The following is a 20856-nucleotide window of genomic DNA, read 5'->3' on the forward strand; positions in this document are numbered from 1 at the left end:
ATGTACTTAACCAATATGTACAGTAGGGGCTCAGAAATCCGGACTTTAGACCCTATTCTCACTCCTCCTTCTTCAGGACTTTGCTTCCCATGGACTCCCTTTCTCTTTTGTACCTTCATTCTGCCTTTCTAGGAGCTTCTTTCCCTTAGCCCACAGACATGCTTGAGTCCTCTCCCTGCCACACTCTAAAGTCTTTCCCCTACTCCTGCCTCCTCTCCATCAGACACTACCATGTGTCTCTCCTAAGAATAAAACTGTTTCACAAAAACAGTAATCTACCTTTACGCTATCACCCTTTTACTTATCATGTGTTCTTTGGCCTATTGTAAATTAGCATTCTCTTTCCTGCTGTTTATTGAAACTGCTTCCTCTCCACAGCCCCCCGAACCCTGAAAACACTTTCCTCCAGTTACCAGTCCCCAAACACAGACCTCCTGGTGGCTTCTCAGGAGCAAATCCTAAATGCAACTTCTAGAACTTCTAAGTAAGTGGAAACAGGCATCTCTTATCCCTAGACTAAGAATGTTATTCAAAAATACATGGATTGCTAGATAACGTCTTAAAACATTTCTAGGGGGAAAATTTTTATGAAAATAACTGCAAGCAAGAGTAGTTAGAAATGTCTGAATTATATTCGTATCTTTATACTATAATAATAGGCCTATGGCTATTCATCTTTTGATATTGCAGTATGTTATAGAATGGGGATGTGAGAAAGACTTTGAATGATTTTCAACAAGTAATGTCTATGAAAAAAGACATTTTTTTATTCTTTGTGCCATTCCAGATTTACTGCCTAAAATAAAATATCTTCCAAGACAATTTAGAAGATTATTTGCTAACCAATGGATCTATCAAGTGACATTTTTCTCCTGCCACATAGCTAGAGGATTCCTTTAATTTGCTGTTGTCTGTTTTAGCCTTTTTTGATATCTTCCTTCTATCTACTTATCTTGTTCACTATTCTGTGTGTTAATCACTAGTCAAATTTTGCACTAGTAATTTTCAATCTGGGGATATATCAGAAACTTACAGATTAGAGACTGAGGCATGATGATATATCTGAAAACAATATGCATATAATTTTGCAGTATAAGTGATACTAAATAAACATTAATATCATTGCTAGAGCAGCTGTGCAGAAAATAGACCTATATATTGATGATTCTTGGCAGAGAGTTAAAGGAGCATATAGTTCCTCCTGGAATGAGGGAGGTGTATAGGACTCCTGGAGTCGGTAACAGGATATATAAAATTTCAATATTACTCAAAACAGGACATGACTGTTAAAGGTTAGAAGAGTTTGAGTCTTTATCTAGCCTTTATTTATCTAACAATTTTTAGGACTGCCAATCTAAACTGCCATTCCCCACATTCAGAATTTTTAACTAAATTATCCTTTTTTTTTAAGATTTTATTTATCCATTTGACAGAGAGAGAGAGAGAGACAGTGACAGAGGGAATACAAGCAGGGCAGTGGGAGAGGGAGGAGAAGGCTTCCTGCCAAGCAGGGAGTCCGATGCGGGGCTCGAACCCAGGATGTTGGGATCATGATCTGAGCCAAAGGCAGACACTTAACCTAATGCACTGTGAGGTAGGTATTATCTACATATTACCGGTGAAGAAAGTAAACTCAAAGATGAAAACTTAGCAATGTCAAATAGCTAATAAGTGCAAAGCTGACACTCAAAACCAGGTCTGAATGGCCCAAATCCATGCTTTTCCATCAGAAATTTTCTAGGGTGCCCAGGTGGCTCAGTCAGGTAAGCATCAGACTCTCTCTCAGCTCAGGTCTTCATCTCAGGGTTGTGAGTTCAAACCCTGCCCGCCCCCAAAAAAGTAAAAAGAATTTGTTTTGAATATTTTCAGATACTGATAGAAGTAGTTTACTTTTTTCAAAAATCCAAAATACTGGTTTGTTAGTATGATCATTTTTATTGTGTATCCACCATCAAATTATTTTTTTTCAACCCAGGAAAGGCAATGTGATATAATGGAAAGAAAATAATATTTGGAGCCAAACGAATTTGATTTGAATCTGAAATCCACTATTCACTTGTTTTCTGTGTTAAGCTGCTACTTCACTCTTCACAGCCTCAGGGTTTTTCATTTGTTTGTTGTTTGTTTTTTAACGTATAAAAAGGAGGAAATAGTACCTACTGAATGGGGAATTAAAAAATATTTAGGTCATGTTTAGTTCAGAATAAATATGCAATAAATGTTAGTGTTCTTGAGAAAATTTTTAGTATTTTGATTTTTGTTTTATTAAGAACTTTATAATTTTTTAAAAAGTCTCCCTCTTAGTTTGAATTACTAATCATTTTTACTGTTACTAATTAGTGATTAATAATTTTCTCATTAAAAATAAATCATTTGCTTTTAATATCTTCAGTGGTGATCATACCGTAATTAAAATTCCGTATACTTTTTTTCTCTCACATTTACATAATGAGCATTTCTTGTCGTCATTATCACTACAATTTTAATGGCTCCAAAATAGTCCCACATTCACATAGATGTACCACAGTGTTTTTAACCATTTCTCCATCATTTGAATGTTTATTTCCAGTTGTGAGTTGTTCTTTCAATTTTTTGTTTTGTTTTTGGTTTTAACATTAAAAACATAATACTGTGATAAAAGCTTGAACACAAATCTTTGTACATATCTCTGAATATTTCTTCCTAATAAATTCTTAGAATTGAATTACTAGATTAAACAATACTTTAAAATAAGAACTTCTTTAAAAAATCAAAGAAATTCCTTATAAATAGAAAATTCTATAGGGCTGCCTGGGTGGCTCAGTGCGTTAAGCATCCAACTCTTGGCTAGGGCTTGGGTCATGATCTCAGGGTCATGGAATTGAGCCCCACATTGGGCTCTGCACTCAGCGGGGAGTCTGCTTTCCTCTCTTTTCCTCACCCTCTGCCCCTCCCCCTGCTCAAGCTCTCTCTCTCAAATAAATAAATTTTTTTTTTAATTCTATACATGCTTATGGTTATATTTTGTCTTCTTTTGTAACCCCATTTTGGGGGTAATTTTCTTTTCTTCTTTTAAGATTTTTAAGATTTTATTTATTTATTTGACAGAGATCACAAGTAGGCAGAGAGACAGGCAGAGAGAGAGGAGGGGAAGCGGGCTCCCTGCTGAGCAGAGAGCCTGATGCGGGATCGATCCCAGGATGCTGGGATCATGACCTGAGCTGAAGGCAGAGGCTTTAACCCACTGAGCCACCAAGGCGCCCTGGGGGTAATTTTCATTTAGAGAAACACTTTGAATGAAAGAGGAACTTTTCTCAGAATATTATATTTATATTTGCAACCATCAGTAAAGTGTCTTTGCTTTCAGTTGATTCTTTTTCTGAGAAGAGATGGAATATAGTCCAGGAAAGAGAAAGTGCCATTTGACTGGGCACTTGTGCTCTTGGGGGAGAATCAGCAAATGTGGAGGATTAGGAACCAGGAGAAAGAATGGTTCATGCCAGCCACATTCATCAGTCATGGAATATACCCAGCTGCAGGGGAACGGCAGCTACCCAGAGCCCTATACAGGGACTGCCCTCACACGCGTGGCACCTCACAGTTGCCATTGACTGGGTCAAGTATCAACACTCGGTTAATTAGCCACAATTCTCAGGATCTAAGGGTGTCAGCCAGGGGTCTGCCTGTTCACATGGAGAGATCGCCGCTTGGAACTGAGAGGTTCTGGGGTCTGGCCCTGCAGCTGGCTGGCTCCGCGATGATTGTCAGGGGACTGGAGTGACTCAGCCGTGGAGAACAGCAGGCAGTAATTTCACTGTTGCTTGTTATCTGTCCCTCTCTCCACTGAATGCTGCTGGCTGGTAGCAAAGGCCTGAAAGGGACGGCTGGGAGAGAACAATAAGGAGAGACAGGAAAACACTAAATAACATCCTTAGCTAAAGTCACGTGAACATCCTCTAAAGAGTCATGGTGACCGGCCAGGCCCAGCTGTGGTTTTTTTTTTTTGCTTTTTTTTTTAATTTTTAAATTTATTTTCAGCGTAACAGTATTCATTGTTTTTGCACCACACCCAGTGCTCCATGCAATCCATGCCCTCTCTAATACCCACCACCTGGTTCCCCCAACCTCCCACCTCCTGCCTCTTCAAACCCCTCAGATTGTTTTTCAGAGTCCATAGTCTCTCATGGTTCACCTCCCCTTCCAATTTCCCTCAACTCCCTTCTCCTCTCTAACTCCCCTTGTCCTCCATGCTATTTGTTATGCTCCACAAATAAGTGAAACCATATGATAATTGACTCTCTCTGTTTGACTTATTTCACTCAGCATAATCTCTTCCAGTCCCGTCCATGTTGCTACAAAAGTTGGGTATTCATCCTTTCTGATGGAAGCATAATACTCCATAGTGTATATGGACCACATCTTCCTTATCCATTCGTCCGTTGAAGGGCATCTTGGTTCTTTCCACAGTTTGGCGACCGTGGCCATTGCTGCTATAAACATTGGGGTACAGATGGCTCTTCTTTTCACTACATCTGTATCTTTGGGGTAAATACCCAGTAGTCAGGCCAGCTGGTTTTAAATGAAACACAAAATTTGCTTTTGGAAATCCTTGAGACTGGAAACACAGGTCCAGTTACACTCTGCCTCTACCTACCACTGTTCATTATGGATTTCCTGATACATTCTTTCTTTTTCCTCAGAGTAGATTTGAGGGTAGGAGAATGTGTATTAGGATCCAAAGGCACCAGATCTCCTTATCAGGGTCAATTCTAAAAACAGTACTAGTTGCTAGATTGTCATCAAAACTATCACTTCAAAGATCTGTTGACTCACTGGATAAGCTTTAAAAATGCAATGGTGATCTACTTCTACCGCTACACATCACTTTTTCTTTGTTTGCAACAATAGGTTTCATACAAATCTAGCCAAAGATCCAGAAGAATCCTTTGAAGTTGTGCAATTTAACCTCCCCAGAAATGCTCAGGTCCCTCATGTCCAGCAACTAAGCAGCTGCTCTATGAGTGAACGGTCCTCCTTCCCTTCCAGAGCGGCCTATCCCCCTAGTTTGGACAGTTTTGTCTCATCATTCATCCTTCAGCTAAGCCACAATTTGAATACCTGAGCTTTCCATTTTTATTCTTGCAGAACACTGAGCAAAATGGCTTCTACTTGTATATTATATTTCTGAACACATTGTGGACTTTTACTGTGTCCTTTCTGTGTCTTCCCTTTAGATCTTGAATATTCTCAGTAGGTTTTTTTGTTCATTCATTCGTCAGTTATTTACTGAACAGTACTGTGTGCCAGAGAAAGTACCAAGAACAAAGATGAATACTACACAGTTTCCTTACTTTAAAGGAAAGACAGACTCAGAAATATATAAACTCAAAATAGTACAGTGCATGGCATAGATAAACACAGAAATCTTTAGAGACTTAAGAGAGGACTGAATTACCCAGAGAAATGGAGTTGTGATCTTTTAATATTTTCTGTAGCACATGCCTTCTGAGCTTTATCTTGGATAATAGGTAGAAGTGGGCCAGGCAAAGGAGTGGTAGAAAGTTTCTGGTAGAGAAAGCAAAGGCCAAGAAACAAGTCATGGTGTCAGCTGTGCAGGAAAGAGTCAGCAGCTCAGCTGAGTGCTCCTGGGGGTAAAAGTGCAAAACTAGAAATGAAGAGGATAAGGGTAAGAGCTAGAGAGTGAATATGTTTCGCAAATGGGAAAGTTTTGAGTGCCCTCTCCAAAAATATTGATATTGTCAGGAGAAAGCTTCCCAGACTGTGCTTGCCTCTTTCCCTACCCCCTTACGCAGGAAATGATTATCCAAGGGGCCAACTCTAGTAAGACCAGTATACTCCAATTGATGTTCATGGAACTAGACCCAAATTATAATGAGGATACTCATCTTCCCATTCTTTCCTTCCAGAACCCCTAGATCGTAGAGAAACTGCCTTGTAAGTCACCTTGATGCTGTCCTGACAATGTAGTTGATGTTACAGTGAAAATGTATTGATTACCAGATGCCCGATATCACCGCCTTTTCTGCTCTTCCTTGGATTCTGTGAAGGGACAAATCATCTGGTCTTGTTCCCTGTAGCCTTACCCTTAGTAGCTACTCAGCCATACCGATAGAGTCATCTGGTGTCAGTAGATACTTAAAGCCAAGGATAGGTTCTCTTGAACTCATGGTAAATATTTATCTCATCCAGTTCATTTTGCTTTCTTAATTCAAGCCTTCCTGTCTGTGTCTTGGACCTGGCATACCCTTTCTCACCTCAGAGATTTTACATGTGTTCTTCCTTTGACTGGAATATTCTGTCTGCCTCCCCATTCCCATCCTGACCCTCTTAAAAGAGTAACTAACTGCTTTTCACCTTCTGGAAAAGTCCCTATGCTTCCTTCTTCCGCCGGCCACTCCTACACTCTGTACTTTCTCTTCTTGTGCCTCATCAACTGACATATTCCCTGCTGTATTTCCCAGAACGTAGTCCAGTGCCAGGCACAGTGCTGGTGTGTAACAAATATTAAATAAGTTTATGATTGCATGACTGCTACTGAGTAATATCTCTGTTCAGTGAACATTGCATTTTTTCAAAGAAAAACAGAATTAGAGAAATGTCAGAAGTATAAAGGCATGGGATTTTAGTTGTTATGGTTGAATTATTAATTTCAACTTTTCAACATAAATGTACAATTGTGAAATCAGCCTCCTGGAATTTTTATTATTCAGTCAATAAAAATTGCTAAACGTTACCGTACCATTTGTAGTGATAGAACTGTCAAGTTATAGCTGATCTGATCTTGACACTGAACTTTTCTGACAGTGCCTTAATTAATTTTTCTGGATTAGCTACTAAATTCTTAGTTTTCATTTCTTTTTATCCAAGAACAGGAATTAATCAAGTAGTTGTAAATTTAGTAAGCTATCTTGGTTGTAGTGAAATTAAATATCCAGTGATAGAGGACTGGTTAAATAAATAATAGGATATGACCTTGATGAAATATTATTTCATCTTTTTAAATGGATAATTATAAACACTACCTAGGTGTATGGATATGGCTTAAATAAAATGTGATTTAGAAGAAACATCAGAACATAATATGGAAACATAATGTAGTCGGGGAGATATAAATTAAAGAAAAATATGTAAATAATAAATATGTTAAGATGACTTGTGAATTTGGGGAAGACTTTTAGTTATGTCTTATATACAGATTTCAGAAGGTTGTATGTACATTGGATATCAATTACTGTAATCTGCATGAGTCAGTATGAAAGCTTTTTTAAAATATAAACTATCAAATTTACATGCTGCAGTGGTAATACTTTCCTTGTCAATACCTATTGCAAATTAAAATCTGCTTATTCCTGAAAAATATCTCACATTTATTATAACTCTAGAAGGGAGACCTGCCTTCTGAAGCCAAAGCTTATTGTTATATAGGAACACATTTATTTGATGCATAACAGTACTGGAAATAAAATTAAAACAGCCAAATTTCACTACTCTACCAAATCAATTTTCATGCAACTGGTTTCCTTCCATTTCTTTTTCCTACCTAAGTATAATTTTTACAATTGACACTAATGTTTTTGTATTTTTGTATATAACACAATTTATAAGCTTTATTTCCTACGTTGTAATGATCATTTTAATTGCTGTATAAAAGAAACTTTTCTTAAAAGCAAAAATTTAAGGCCCTTTGAATAAGCAAAAATGTAAGGCCTCTTCAATTCTTGCAATGCAGAGACAAACTTGAGTGTTTTTCCTGACCTTCCTTTGTCTGCTGACAGTGCACTTTATAGCTTTGCATGGAAGACTGTTATCACCTGATTTCCATTTCAGTAGTAAGATGATAACACGGAATGCAAGAGGAACTAGGTTTAGGTGACAGCTATATCATTTAATGTCTACTTATTGTTTCTCCAGGGGAATTCTGGCCTGGGATTCAGTATTGCTGGAGGGACAGATAATCCCCACATTGGAGATGACCCTGGCATATTTATTACGAAGATTATACCGGGTGGTGCTGCTGCAGAGGATGGCAGACTCAGGTAAAGCTCTGAAACATTAGAAGTATTTGGAAGGTAAATCTGCCACGTCAATGAGACATGTTTATACCTTCAGAGAATAATAATTTTACAAAGCTCTGTACTTGAAAGAAATGGCTGTCAAAGCAAGCTTTCTGTAATGACTTCACAGATTTCTTCTTACTTAACTAAAATTCAACTAGTATTTAATTTTTGTTTGTTGATGGGCACCATGTTCACCTGGCTCTGTAAGGAAGGTACACAGATAAATTTTTGTTCCATGTGGCCTTCATTCTGGTTGGAAGGAAGAATACCCAGAGCTGGTGAGCAAATGATAAAATGTATCAAAAAAATACTATACTGTAAGTAGAATTAGCAAATAAGGCAATGGTATACATACTGTGGATATTCATAGACTCAGCGACCATTCATAAGGGCTTTCTCCAGAAGTTTGAACAGAGTCTAAAAACTATTCTACAGAAAGATTCTATTCTGGGTCTTAAAAAATAATTAAGTTTTCACGAACGCCATAAATCTGAACAAGAACATGGAGGGAGAAAGGACCAAGTTATCCCAACAAGGAGAGAAATCAACTTCACGTGGATGAGGACCACATGCAAGCTCAGCATAGGTCGTAGCTGCTAAACCCAGGGCCCCCACTCTTGAAAGAACTGAAGATTGTTTGGGGGAACTAAGGGTTACACACATGGGACAATTAGTAAATAATATAAAATTGTCTCAGAGATCAAGGCACCCACTACAAGGCATAGGAGATTGGAACAATTAGAAGAGATTTCCCTGGGGAGAAAAGCATGTCCCAGTGTTCTTTAGGCCTTCCACTATACTGTGAATCCCCTCAGGCCACGGAGTTATATAGAGAAGCGAATCAGTAAATTCTGGTTGAGTGAATGAGTTTTTGAAGTAATTGATTAATTAATGGAGATGAAGTAGGAGGGTAAATTAATGAGTAAGAGGAGAGAGGGTTGCACAAGCAGAGTCCTTTAGGTAACACTAACTAACTTGCGTGGAGCTACAGTGGGGACTGTGAATTAAATATCACAAATGCATGCTTTGTAGCCTGTCCTCAGTTTGGTTTTTCTTTTTTTTTTTTTTCCATTAAACATAAGTAAACTAGTCTATTGTTTTTCTTACAAAGCAGTCAAGGACACTTTTGTTCCCTAGCTACTGTTCTGATGCAGTGATTCCTTAGGACAGCTTGTGCAAGAGAAGCCCAGATTTTTTTTTTTTTTTTCCAGATTTTTTTGCATCTCCCTTCAACATGAAAAACAGGAGGGACACTCCCACAGGAAACCCCTGCTTTTCAACAATAGAATTTTCAAACTGAATTGATGAGATTAATTTCTGAGTGAGGAAATATCCGTGCTACAAGAGTGAACAATTTGAAACAGATACTGTGTAATTCTTGAGTCATAGTGGGGACTGGGTTTGCTAATATTGAACCTGGAGAAGCACCATTTTCAAAATTTAAAAACAGAGTTGTTGGAAGACAGCTCTGAAATCGATGGTCCACAATGGATCTCCACAGCTCACACCACTCTGCCTAGAAGCAGGGGAACTTCCCTCTCTTAGCCGAATTCTGGGTCCACATTTGGGATAGAATAGCCTTTATGTTAAACATACTTGGCCTACAGTTAGGAATGAAAAGCAGCCATACTGCCATTGTTTGCTTGCAAATCTAGGTGGTGGTCTCATGCCTGTGGAGGTCAAAGGAAGTTCTGCTAGAAGCATCATTCAGTAGTTGGAAAGAGAATAATCATAATGCTAGCTAAAACTTATTGAGCTTTTTTTCTTTTTAAGATTTTATTTATTTATTTGACAGAGAGAGAGCACAATTAGGCAGAGTGGCAGGCAGAGGGAGAGGGAAAAGCAGGCTCTCTGCTGAGCAGGGAGCCCAATTCGGGGCTCGATCCCAGGACCCTGAGATCATGACCTGAGCCAAAGGCAGCCGCTTAACCAACTGAGTCACCCAGGAGGCCAAAAACTTGGTTTTTGTTTACACCTATGGGACATTGTGTTAAAACAGATAGAAATAGAGATGTACATAAACACATACAGTCTTCTAGATACAACATCCAATGAGGTAGACAGTAGGAACTGAGTCCTACCACGACCACATGAGCTTAGAAGACCGAAGCCTCCAGATAGAGAAGACTGTTGCTCAGCTACCATCTGGATTTTAGCCTCTAAGAACCTAAGCAGAGATTCCAGCCACACTGGACCAGACTTCTGACCTATGAAAACAGTGAGCTAATAAATGAGTGTTATTTTAAGCTGCTAAATTGGTGGTAACTTTCTAAGGAGCAATAGAACCCTAGCACACACCTCATTCTAGGAATTCCAAGTTCATTGTAAAAAGCCTTCCTGCATGAGGTCCGTCATATATAAAGTGACTGTGCAGGCTTAAGACACAGATGAAATGAGAGGCAGTTCTCTTCCTGATGAGATTAGACTCCAGAGTGACCTCAGGTCTCAGGAGTTGCCCCAGATGAAAGATGTAAGAGAAAGAACATACTCTTTGGAGTTAGAGGACCCGGATTTCTAGCTGTGTGGCCTGGGGACTCTTTTTAAGCTCTCTGTGCTCCGGTTCCCTCACTGGTTAAATTGGAGATAGGAGCATAGATCTGAAGAAGCTATGGCAAGGACTAAATGAAATGGTAAACCTGAAAGAACTATATAGAATTCCAAGCCCTCCCCACAGCTCATTCTGCCAAGCCAGCCATGTAAGAGCATGCGGAACTTGAGCCACAAGTCTGTGACAGCCAGGAAGGGACCCTGGGGGTAGAATTCTAAAATAATTCCCAGTGACCACACCCTTCATGGTCTCTTCCCCTTGAGTGTGGGAAGCCCCTGTGAGTATGACGAGCTATCACTTTCCTGATAATATTGCTTTATATGGCAAGAAGCGATTTCACAAATGTAATTCAGGTCCCTAATCCGTTGATTTGGAGTTAATCAGAAAACAGATTGTATTGTGTCAGCCTGACCTAATCCAGTGAGTACTTTAAAACCCAAGAGATTGTCCTGCTGGCCCGGACAGAGCAAACTTCCATGTTGGGGGAGGCTCTACGGAGGAGGCCCTGTGGTGGGTACCTGAAGGCAGCTTCTGGGGGCTGAGAGTGGTTCCCGCCTATGGCTAGTGAGATATGGAAGATTGCAGTGACACAGCTAAATTCTGGCAATAGCCACCTGAGCTTGGAAAAGGACCCCATGCTCCTGAAAGGAAGCTGAAAAACCAAGCAAACAAACAAAGCAAACCTTGACACCCTGTTTGCAGTCTTGTGGGACCCAGACTGAAGAACTCCGCTAAGCTGTGCTTGGACCCCGGACCCACTACAACTCTGAGATGAAAAATGTATATTGTTTAGAACTTTAAAATTTGTGGTAGTTTATCACTCAACTATAGAAAATGAATATGAATACTGTGGAATTCTGACTCAGAAACTCCCTCCTGGCTGGGTCCATTGCAGGCCTCTGCCGGGGGACCACACTCTAAACCTCAGAAACACTGAGCAGGCCTCCCGGGTTGTCCCAGACCCTTCACGCACCTGGAGGCAAGAGGCAAAAAGCACAATGAAAAGCAAGGTATGGGGGGTGGGGGGGAATCACTGCCCCGAGGGGAGAGAGAGCAGCAGTCTGTTTAATCTGATGGCTGGTGATATGAGTCTAAACTAGAGTGAGAGAAAGAGCCAGAACTATAGAGAAAATGGGGAATGAGGGCTAAATTAAGAGCAGTACAAGAAAGTACATCATAGTTTAGATTAATTTCTCTGGACAGTGACCTTTTCCCTATGCAACCTCTTTTTAAATATAACTTATTGTGTATATGTGTTTGGGGATATGATATGGATATGATATGGATAAAATGCAGAAGAGTAGACAAAAATTAAACAAAATACAACACAGTTATTTTTACACTACTCAGAGTCAATCACTATTAACATGTTTTGTGCATTTATTTCTAGGCTTTTGTTGCTATTTTTTGAAATTCTGTTTAGATCATGCTCTATACATTTAGCATTAACTTAACTTCTCATAACCTTATTAAATACACCTTTCCCTAGATAATTTTTTAAATCCTCTACAAGTGTTTTGTTGTTTAATAATATATTTACCACTTACATTGTTAAGAGTTTATTTTCAGTTTCTTAGCATTTTAAATAACTGGAAATCTTTTAGAAGACATTGTTGACCCTGATTTTCATAATTTCCTTAGAATACATTTCTGGTAGTCAAATTTTAGGAACAAAAGGTAAGAACACGTTAAAGAGTTTTGATACATACTGCTAACTTTCTTTCCAGAGAGACTGTACTAAATTTTACTTCTACCAGGAATGTTGGAGAAGGCTTATTTTATGATATGCTCTCAGAATCTCATGCACTTACACATATATAATTTGGGGCTGTTTACCAAGGTAAATAATGGTGTATTTCCTTGCTTTACTTTGCATTTCTTTGACAGTTAATAATAAGATTGGACTTTTCAAAAATGTTACAATTTATTTGTATTTTTTCTTTTGGAAGTAGTCATTAAAATTTGATAACATTACCTATCTTTAAAGTAAAAACGTTTTGGAAAGAACATTAGGTTTTCTTCCAGAGCAAAATAGATACATCTCCATGCTTTGAGGAGTGATTTTTATTTCTACTTTTGTTTCTGAACCATAAAAATGCCCTTTGTGTGGCTTCAAGTCCCTGGATTGCTGAGGACCAATATTGATCTGTCATCGTGGGGAAGAACTATCACATGACAGTCTCCATTTGGCGATGCAGCAATGACATTTTACACAACAGTGCATTTATTAAACCCATCCATAGCACAAAAGCAGCATGTAGTAGCAGGCAAAAAAGATGGCTGCTTGCCAGTTTCCTGACAAGTGACACAATTTAATCTCTCAGCCCTCAGCACAATAATTTCTATTCCTAGACAAGATGAAAGGAAAAAAAAAAAGTTTTCTTTAAATCCATTGCTTCATTTGTTCCTTCTATGTCTCTTTATGGGTAAGAGTGGCTTTGTCCTTATAAAATCCAAGACAGCATAGATGTTGATTTTAAGCAAGAATAATATTGATCACGCTGAGGTTTGAGAATAATGACCAAAGTTGAGAGGTCAAGGATCAATGTTTCAAGAATACGACTCCTATGTATAAATCATAGCATTGTCCTTTTGGCTGTCATTTGGCAACTCACTCTCTGATTTTATTCATTAATTCATATCCATTAACTCACTAGTGATTTTAAAACAAGAAAATAAGAAGAAAGAGAGGGAAGGGAAGAAAAGGAGTAAAGGAAAAAAAACAAAGAAGAAAAAAATTGATCATTAGGAGCTAAAGACAACATGGACCTTGGTAATGGAGAAGACAAACCTAAACTTAATATTTGAAGGGCAAATTAAAAGCACCAGGCAGAGGAATGAGAGCAACTTCCAAGCATCACTTCCAAGACCAACTTTCAGATTGTTTAAGGAAATAGAAGATTTTAAGTAAGTAAAACTGCATAAGAGATTGCTAAATTTTTAGATTACCTGTCCACATTGAACTTTCATGAGTTGGGATGATTGCAAATTAAAGCCTTATGAGTCACCAAGTCCAACCTATCAATTTACATCATAATCCAACTGATTATTGCACAAAATGACTACAATGATGCTCTATTTTTCAAAGAGAGAGACTCTCAGTGTCTTCAAAACCAAGTGAATTTTTCTGTAATTATTGTTTTGAGGGTAAAGCAGGACACAAATCCAGCTGTTACCCTGAACAACATCTTTATGAGAAGCAAAACATCATTATTTAATGCAGATGATACCAGTACCCACCTTGGAAAGAAATTTGGTGGAGGGTCTTCTCAGTGGACTCATACTTATGGATTATTTCCTTTCATGTCTGCTTATGAGAATGTAAAGGAGTGAGATGGAACAGCCCTGTGTCCTTTGATTTTCTCTATCAATATTTTTTTTTTAAAGATTTTATTTATTTATTTGAGAGAGAGGCAGTGAGAGAGAGCAAGAGAGGGGAGAAGGTCAGAGGGAGAAGCAGACTCCCCATGGAGCTGGGAGCCCGATGCGGGACTCGATCCCAGGACTCCGGGATCATGACCTGAGCCGAAGGCAGTCGTCCAACCAACTGAGCCACCCAGGCGTCCCTTCTCTATCAATATTATCAGCCCCGAATATGTCGACAATCTGTTAGACCAGAAAAAAACCACTTGGCAGTTAGTTCCATGGTGACTGGTAGTGATGAGTCCTCAACAATTTAGAACTACACAAGAACATTTCTAAACAAGAAGAATAATTTTAGCTACACAACTGGTAGAATACCAGGTACCCATGTACAGTCTTTTATATCTGAAAAGGCATCTCTAACAATTTTCCTAATTTGGTCAAGTGTTACATAATTTAATAAGAGAAATCCTTCAGTTGATTAAACAAAATAGCCTTATGGCAAACATACCTCCCTCCTTCCCTTTTTCTAACAAATTGTGCCAAGACTTCGAGATATCTGCATGCAAAAGAATTAAGTTGGGCCTCTGCCTCATATCACACAAAAAAACTAACTCTATGTCAATCACAGGAGTAAATCTTCATGAGTAACCTTTGAATTAGGTGGTGGTTTCTTAATATAACAACAAGAACAACAAAAGACAAAAACAGATAAGTTGGACTTCATCAATTTTAAAAACTTTTGTTCTTCGAAGAACATCATCAAGAAAATTAAAAACAACCCACAGAATGGCAAAAATACATGCAGGAATACATTTGATAAGGGACTTGTAACCAGAATCTATAAAGAAATTTTATAAATCAAAAATAAAAAGACAAATAATCTAACTTAAAAATTAGCAAAAATTTTTGTGTTAGTTTCCTATTTCTACAGTAACATATTATCATAAACTTAGTGCCTTAAAATAACACAAATGTGTTATCTTATAGTACTGGAAGTCAGCTATCCAAAATCAGACTCACTGAAATAAACTGAAGATGTTGCTCAGAGGCTCCAGAGGATAATTGAAAGAATCCATTTTCTTGTCTTTCCTCAGCTTCTTGAGGTCACCTGAATTCCATGACTCATAACCCTTTCCTTCATCTTCAGAAAGCATCAGTCCAATCTTTGCTTTTGTTATCATATGTCTTCTCTCACTGTAGTTCTACTGCCTCCTTCTTCTAAGGACTCTTGTGATCACATTTGACTCACCCAGATAATCCAGGATAATCTCGCTGCCTCAAGGTCCATAGCTTAATCATGTCTGTAGAGTTTCTTTGATCCATGACATGTATATCCACAAGTCAGATATTAGGTCTTGAACCTTTTTATGGGGAAGAGAGAGGGATTATTTAGTCTCCCACAAATCTGAATAGATATTACTTTAAAGAAGACATACACATGGCAAATGAGCACATAAAAAGAAGCTTAATATTATTCATTAGGGAAGTACAAATCAAAACTCTAGTGAGATACTAGCTTACACCCAGTGGGATGGCTATAATCAAGAAGATAGACAATAACACATGTTAGCTGGGATATGGAGAAATCAGAAGCCCCGTGCAGTGCTGATGAGAAGGCAAAACGGTGCAACCACTATGGAAAACAGTCTGTCAGTTCCTCAAAAGTTGACAGTTGCCATGTGAATGGCAATTCTACTCCAAGGTATGTACCTAAAGAGAATTGAAACTTACATCCGCACAAAAACATTACTTCTAATAGCCATAAAGTATAAACAACTCAAATATCTATTAACAGATGAATGAATAAATAAATTTGGTATACCCATACAGTGGAATATTGTTCTGCCATGAAAAGAGATGAAGAACTGGTGCATGCCACATCATAGATGAAACTTGAAAACACTGTTCTATGTGAAGAAAGCCAGATACCAAAGGCGCATACTGTACAATTTTTATTTCTATGAAATGTCCAAAATAGAGAAATTTATATAGGTAGAAAGAAGATTAGCAGTTGCTAGGGGCTGATAATGAGTATGGGATTTCTTTGGGACAGGATAGAAATGTTCTAAAATTAGATAGTGCTAATGATTATACAACTCTACAACTATACTAAAAATCAGTAGATTATATACTTTAAAAAGCCAAACTTTAAAATATGGGAATTGTATCTCAATAAAACTGTTATTTAAAATATCCAGTCATTCTTTTCTGGGATAAATATTTATCATTTGCAAATATGAATATTTTTCCTTCTAGTTTTAGAAAACTCACGACTTTTTCACATTGCTGCTACCAAATTACAGAAGGAATTCATTTGATGTTCTGCAATTTAGGAAAGTTCTTTTAGGAAAGAATCTATTCACGAAAGAGAGGACCTATGGTTTGGGCTCCATGCCTGTGCAAGTCTAAGTAATCTTTAAAGTAGGCAAATATCACAACACGCTCCCATTTCCTAGAAAAATGATCAGATATTTGACCTTGTGTCCCAGGTACTAAAACATTAACACTTTAGAAAAATTATGACAAAGTTTTTATTTTCAAAAGCCAAAAACAAATCACTGTTTTAAAATTTAGGACGATTAATTCAGACTAGAGTTTTATAAAGTTCAATTAACCGAACATGCTTTAAGAAGAAAAGAACATACTGATCCTGGCAAAGGAACAATGGGATTGGTAAGACATAGATGTGATTGTTCATATCCCTTTAGACTGGTTTCATGAGAGTCTAAATTTTCTGATTTGATTCTAGCCCCTGCTTGTGTAGAGAGCAATTTCTGGCATTGTTTGTACATCTAGACTCTAACTCCCAGGTCAGACCAAAAGTTAACTAGATGCACTGCTCTAGTGAAGGACAGAGACACACCTGGGGCTCTCCGCCACTAACTAGCTCAGAGGACTTGAGAATGTTACACAACCTTCTTGATCTTAGCCTTTTTCTCCCTAAAATGAGTATGATAGAAGTTCTTCAGGAATTTTCTGTTTCAAAGTCAAATTGTTATTATTTGACTTTTGTTGACTGAGACATCCAGAATGCCATTAGAATGGTCAGAAAAATCAACCCTTTGTTTTGATTAGATCTGTAGCTCTGAGAAGACACAATCTTCATTATATTCCTCAAGCAAAGAGCTGATCACGACACTAAACGCTGATAAGGTATTTGTTATTATTTATTCCTGGTAGTCTCCGAAGAAGGCATGTTGTCTTTCTAATATTCTGAAACTATATTTGATATTGATTTTGGCAAATAGTTATTTGGGATCTAGACCAAAATAGAACAGTTTGGGGAGGGGGGTAAAGCACTCAAACTAACTCCTCATTTCTCGTTCAATAGTTATTTTTCAAGAATGCTTTTTCTGAACAGTCACAAGTTACATTACTTAGAAAGACCTAATAATGTGGTAAGTTTTTTGCAAGCATCAAGTCATTACAAATTGGCTTAACAGTTAGATGCCAAAATCATCAAGATGTTGGAGTTATTTAATATTCATTCAGCTCCTACACAGGGCAGGGGATGGTAAAGTAACAGTAAAATGAAGACTTACATATCGTCTTCTGTGTGAAGTTTCTCCATGCTGTGAGGTCCATGCCAGGCAATCTTTACTGACAAGCTATCCCTCTGTCCTCCCAAACTCTCCACCCACCCACCTCTGCACATTGCATTTAGTTTCCCAGAGGAAGCTGAGGTTGACAAACCAGGTGAGAATTTAGAATGTTAGACTCAAAGTTCTGCACCAGGATAGGCACAGGGAGAGCAGGCCCCAGCTCGCAGCCCCTCACCAGCCTTTTCCCTTCCTGCTCCCAGCTCCCTGCTGCACCATGGGGAGGGTGGGGACATGCCCAGGACACTGCTGTGTCACTGCACATCCAAGCTTCATCCACACCTTCTGCAAATAGTCATTCTTATACCACTTTTGAGTCTAAGGTTGTGCACGAAGCCTGCACCATTAACCCTTTGGAACTTGAACTTGGGAGAGTGGTTTACACAGCCAGCAAAGTCAGGGAATTCCAGAATATGTCTGTTGTGGAAGAGGGGGAGTCCACCCTAAGTGGTCATTCTCCCTAGGCATTATTGACTCCCTGTAAGGTGATCATTAGTGAACATTAATCCCTTAAAAGTTACTTGGCAGGCACAATAAGAGAAATGGATTCATTGACTTTTGGGGTCCAGTAAAAACAAAATAAATAGGATATGTATGTTATTGGTAAAGTTATTGGCTTATTGGGTTTCTCATATTAAATTTCACAGTATTAACTGTTGCCTCCACTCTAATTTATAGAGAATAAGGTTTGCTTTGTCTTCTTTTTTTAAAGATTTTATTTATTTATTTGACAGAGAAAGAGAGCACACAAGCAGGGAAAGCTGCAGAGGGAAGAGGGAAAAGCTGAGCAGGGAGGCCAACGCAAGGGTCAGTGTAAGGCTCGATCCCAAAACCCTGGGATCATGTCCTGGGCCAAAGGCAGACATTTAATCAACTGAGCCATGAGGGCCCCAGTTTTGCTTTGTTTTAATGGTAACACATATACTTGCTTTAAATGACTGAGTTATTTTCTTGACAGCTATATCTGAAGAGAAAAAACATGGGAATCTCTAAACCAGCTTAAAATGCCACCATTCTGTATGTCTGAAATCTTATGGTACTCATTTAATATTCTATCTCCTATAACATTTAACAATGTTCTTTACCCATAATAGACACTTGGGACTGATAAGAGCTGCTATTTCTCAAGCTTATTACATTAACTTATGAAGGCTCAAGGAGGCTAAGTTACAAGTGGCTGAGCCAAAATTCTAATCCTGTCTGTTTAATTCTACAATCTATGTTCTTCCTACCATAGCACATGACTGCAATTATCTGCAGATCAAAAACTGAACACATATTTAAATATCTGGGAACACAGAGCCATGCCAACATCCCATGTGATAGTATGAAAAGTTGAAAGTTCAAACCCACCTAAGTGACATTCAAATTCTTTAAGCTCTTCAGGAATTGACTGGCTTGGATTGGAGGTTTCGTCACAATACAACTCTATATGAAAGGAACATGAAAAGATTAAATAATTTTGTTTTTGAACATAATGCAGTTCTCTGATTAGGAAATAATGCACATTCATTGTAAAAAATTTGGGAAATATAGACATTTAGAAAATAAGTTAGAATCATGCATAATCTCATCATCAAAAAGATGTATTTATTATATTCCTTCATATTTGGTGCATGTTTTTATATAGTTGAATTTTTTATCCTGCCTTTTTCATTTAATATCACAATACAGGCATTTCCTTACATGAAAATATACTTTGCAAACATTAGTTTAAATTGCTTCATAGTTTCATATCATATAGGTGTGACATTAACTTTTACCCTATTTTGAATATTTAAATTGTTTATTACATTGTAATGAGCACCTTTGTGGAAGGAAGTTAAAAATCTCACAGATAGGGACTCCTGGGTATCTCAGTGTGTTAAGCCTCTGCCTTGGACTCAGGTCGTGATTTCAGGGTCCTGGGATTGAGCCCCACATCCTGCTCCCTGCTTCCCCCTCCCACTCTGTCTGCCTCTCTGCCTACATGTGATCTCTCTCTCTGTCAAATAAATAAATAAATAATCTTTAAAAATCTCACAAATATTAGAGGAAATCAGGTTAACTGTTCCTGGATCAAGTACTTACCACATACAACTATGTTTGAAATGTCTGCAGACTGGCTCTAGTACTCCTTATTGCATTTGTTTTGTTTTGTTGTTTGTTTTTTAATCATAAACCAGAAGTTTTCTTTTGCATTATAGCTGAATGAATTAGCAACAATAGTTTTTAACTGAGTAACACAAAGCTTCCGGAGAATGTTAGCATCCAGGACAGTATCCATATAATACCCTGAGCTAAGACAATTTACAAGTCAGCCTCAGGCAAGTGACCTAGAATTAGTCAGTAAACACCCAGGATTTGGGCCCAAATCATTTTTAGTTATGCAAGTTAGTCTGGTAGTTAGCACACAGACATCAGGGGCATGATATAAAATCTACAATACCCTATTACTAATTAAAATGCTGGTATTATCTCCCTTCTACTCCTCCCTCCATTAACTCCTTTAAATATTATAGTCTAATTTAGTAGTAAATTACTAAAGAGAAAAACAGGACCATTAGGGGGAGGGGAAAAAAAAGCAATTCTTCCTTTCAGAAAACAATGACTTAAAGAAGGAACTATTATCTGGTTCCTTTGTTTATGACTGTACTAAAACACAAATAAACTCTAATATTCATTATCTCAGACATGTATTATTGTCAAAATACATATATTTTAGAGCTTCATTTAAAGATACTGTCTTGACTAATATGTTGTACGGGGCATGAGAGTACCAGAGCTGCTTTATTGCCATAAACTCATCTCTGCATTCCCGTGTCTCTGGCATTCAGTTAGGGGCATGGAACATGCAGATCTGAGTCAAAAAAGATGTGGGCAGAACGATTTTTGCATGAATGTGGGGAATGGGAAGGGGTAGCCTCAGGACTTTCAGTGTAGTGGGGTGAGAGATCTTGAGTGGGCTTATACCACTGTCATCAACTCTGGTGGCACTCACTGAAGTTGGGAAATTGAGTGAAGTGACAAATGTAAGGGGCAAAGCACGACTTGTGACCTACTTGTCCTATAAGTATTTCCTGAATATTCTGCTATGTATCAGACACTTGGAGCTGGGATAGAGCAGGAAACAAGAAAAGCAGGATGTGTGCTGTCAGTCCTCCCTCACAGGGGACATAGAGTGGAAGCGAGTGCTATGACAGGAAAGTGCATGAGCTGTTCTGTGACCTGACCTAGCCTAGGGGTATATCCAAGGAAATCTTGCAGAGGGGAGGTATGTAAGCTGAGACAGACAAGGTGAGTGCTA

General features: G+C 38.2%; 1 protein-coding gene across 5 annotated transcripts in view; it reads left to right on the forward strand.

Annotated features, from left to right (window-relative positions):
* Positions 1-20856, forward strand: part of LOC111154393 (discs large MAGUK scaffold protein 2) — a 1367735-nt gene that overhangs the window by 790317 nt on the left and 556562 nt on the right. For all 5 annotated transcript variants that reach the window (XM_022513932.1, XM_022513933.1, XM_022513930.1 and 2 more), the window contains one exon: positions 7912-8036. In XM_022513932.1, coding sequence (XP_022369640.1) covers positions 7912-8036 — 125 coding nt within the window. The remainder of the gene's footprint in view (positions 1-7911; positions 8037-20856) is intronic.

The sequence above is a fragment of the Enhydra lutris genome, unplaced genomic scaffold (assembly GCF_002288905.1).
Source record: "Enhydra lutris kenyoni isolate GAN:26980312 unplaced genomic scaffold, ASM228890v2 scaffoldscaffold37, whole genome shotgun sequence".
Taxonomy (NCBI): domain Eukaryota; kingdom Metazoa; phylum Chordata; class Mammalia; order Carnivora; family Mustelidae; genus Enhydra; species Enhydra lutris.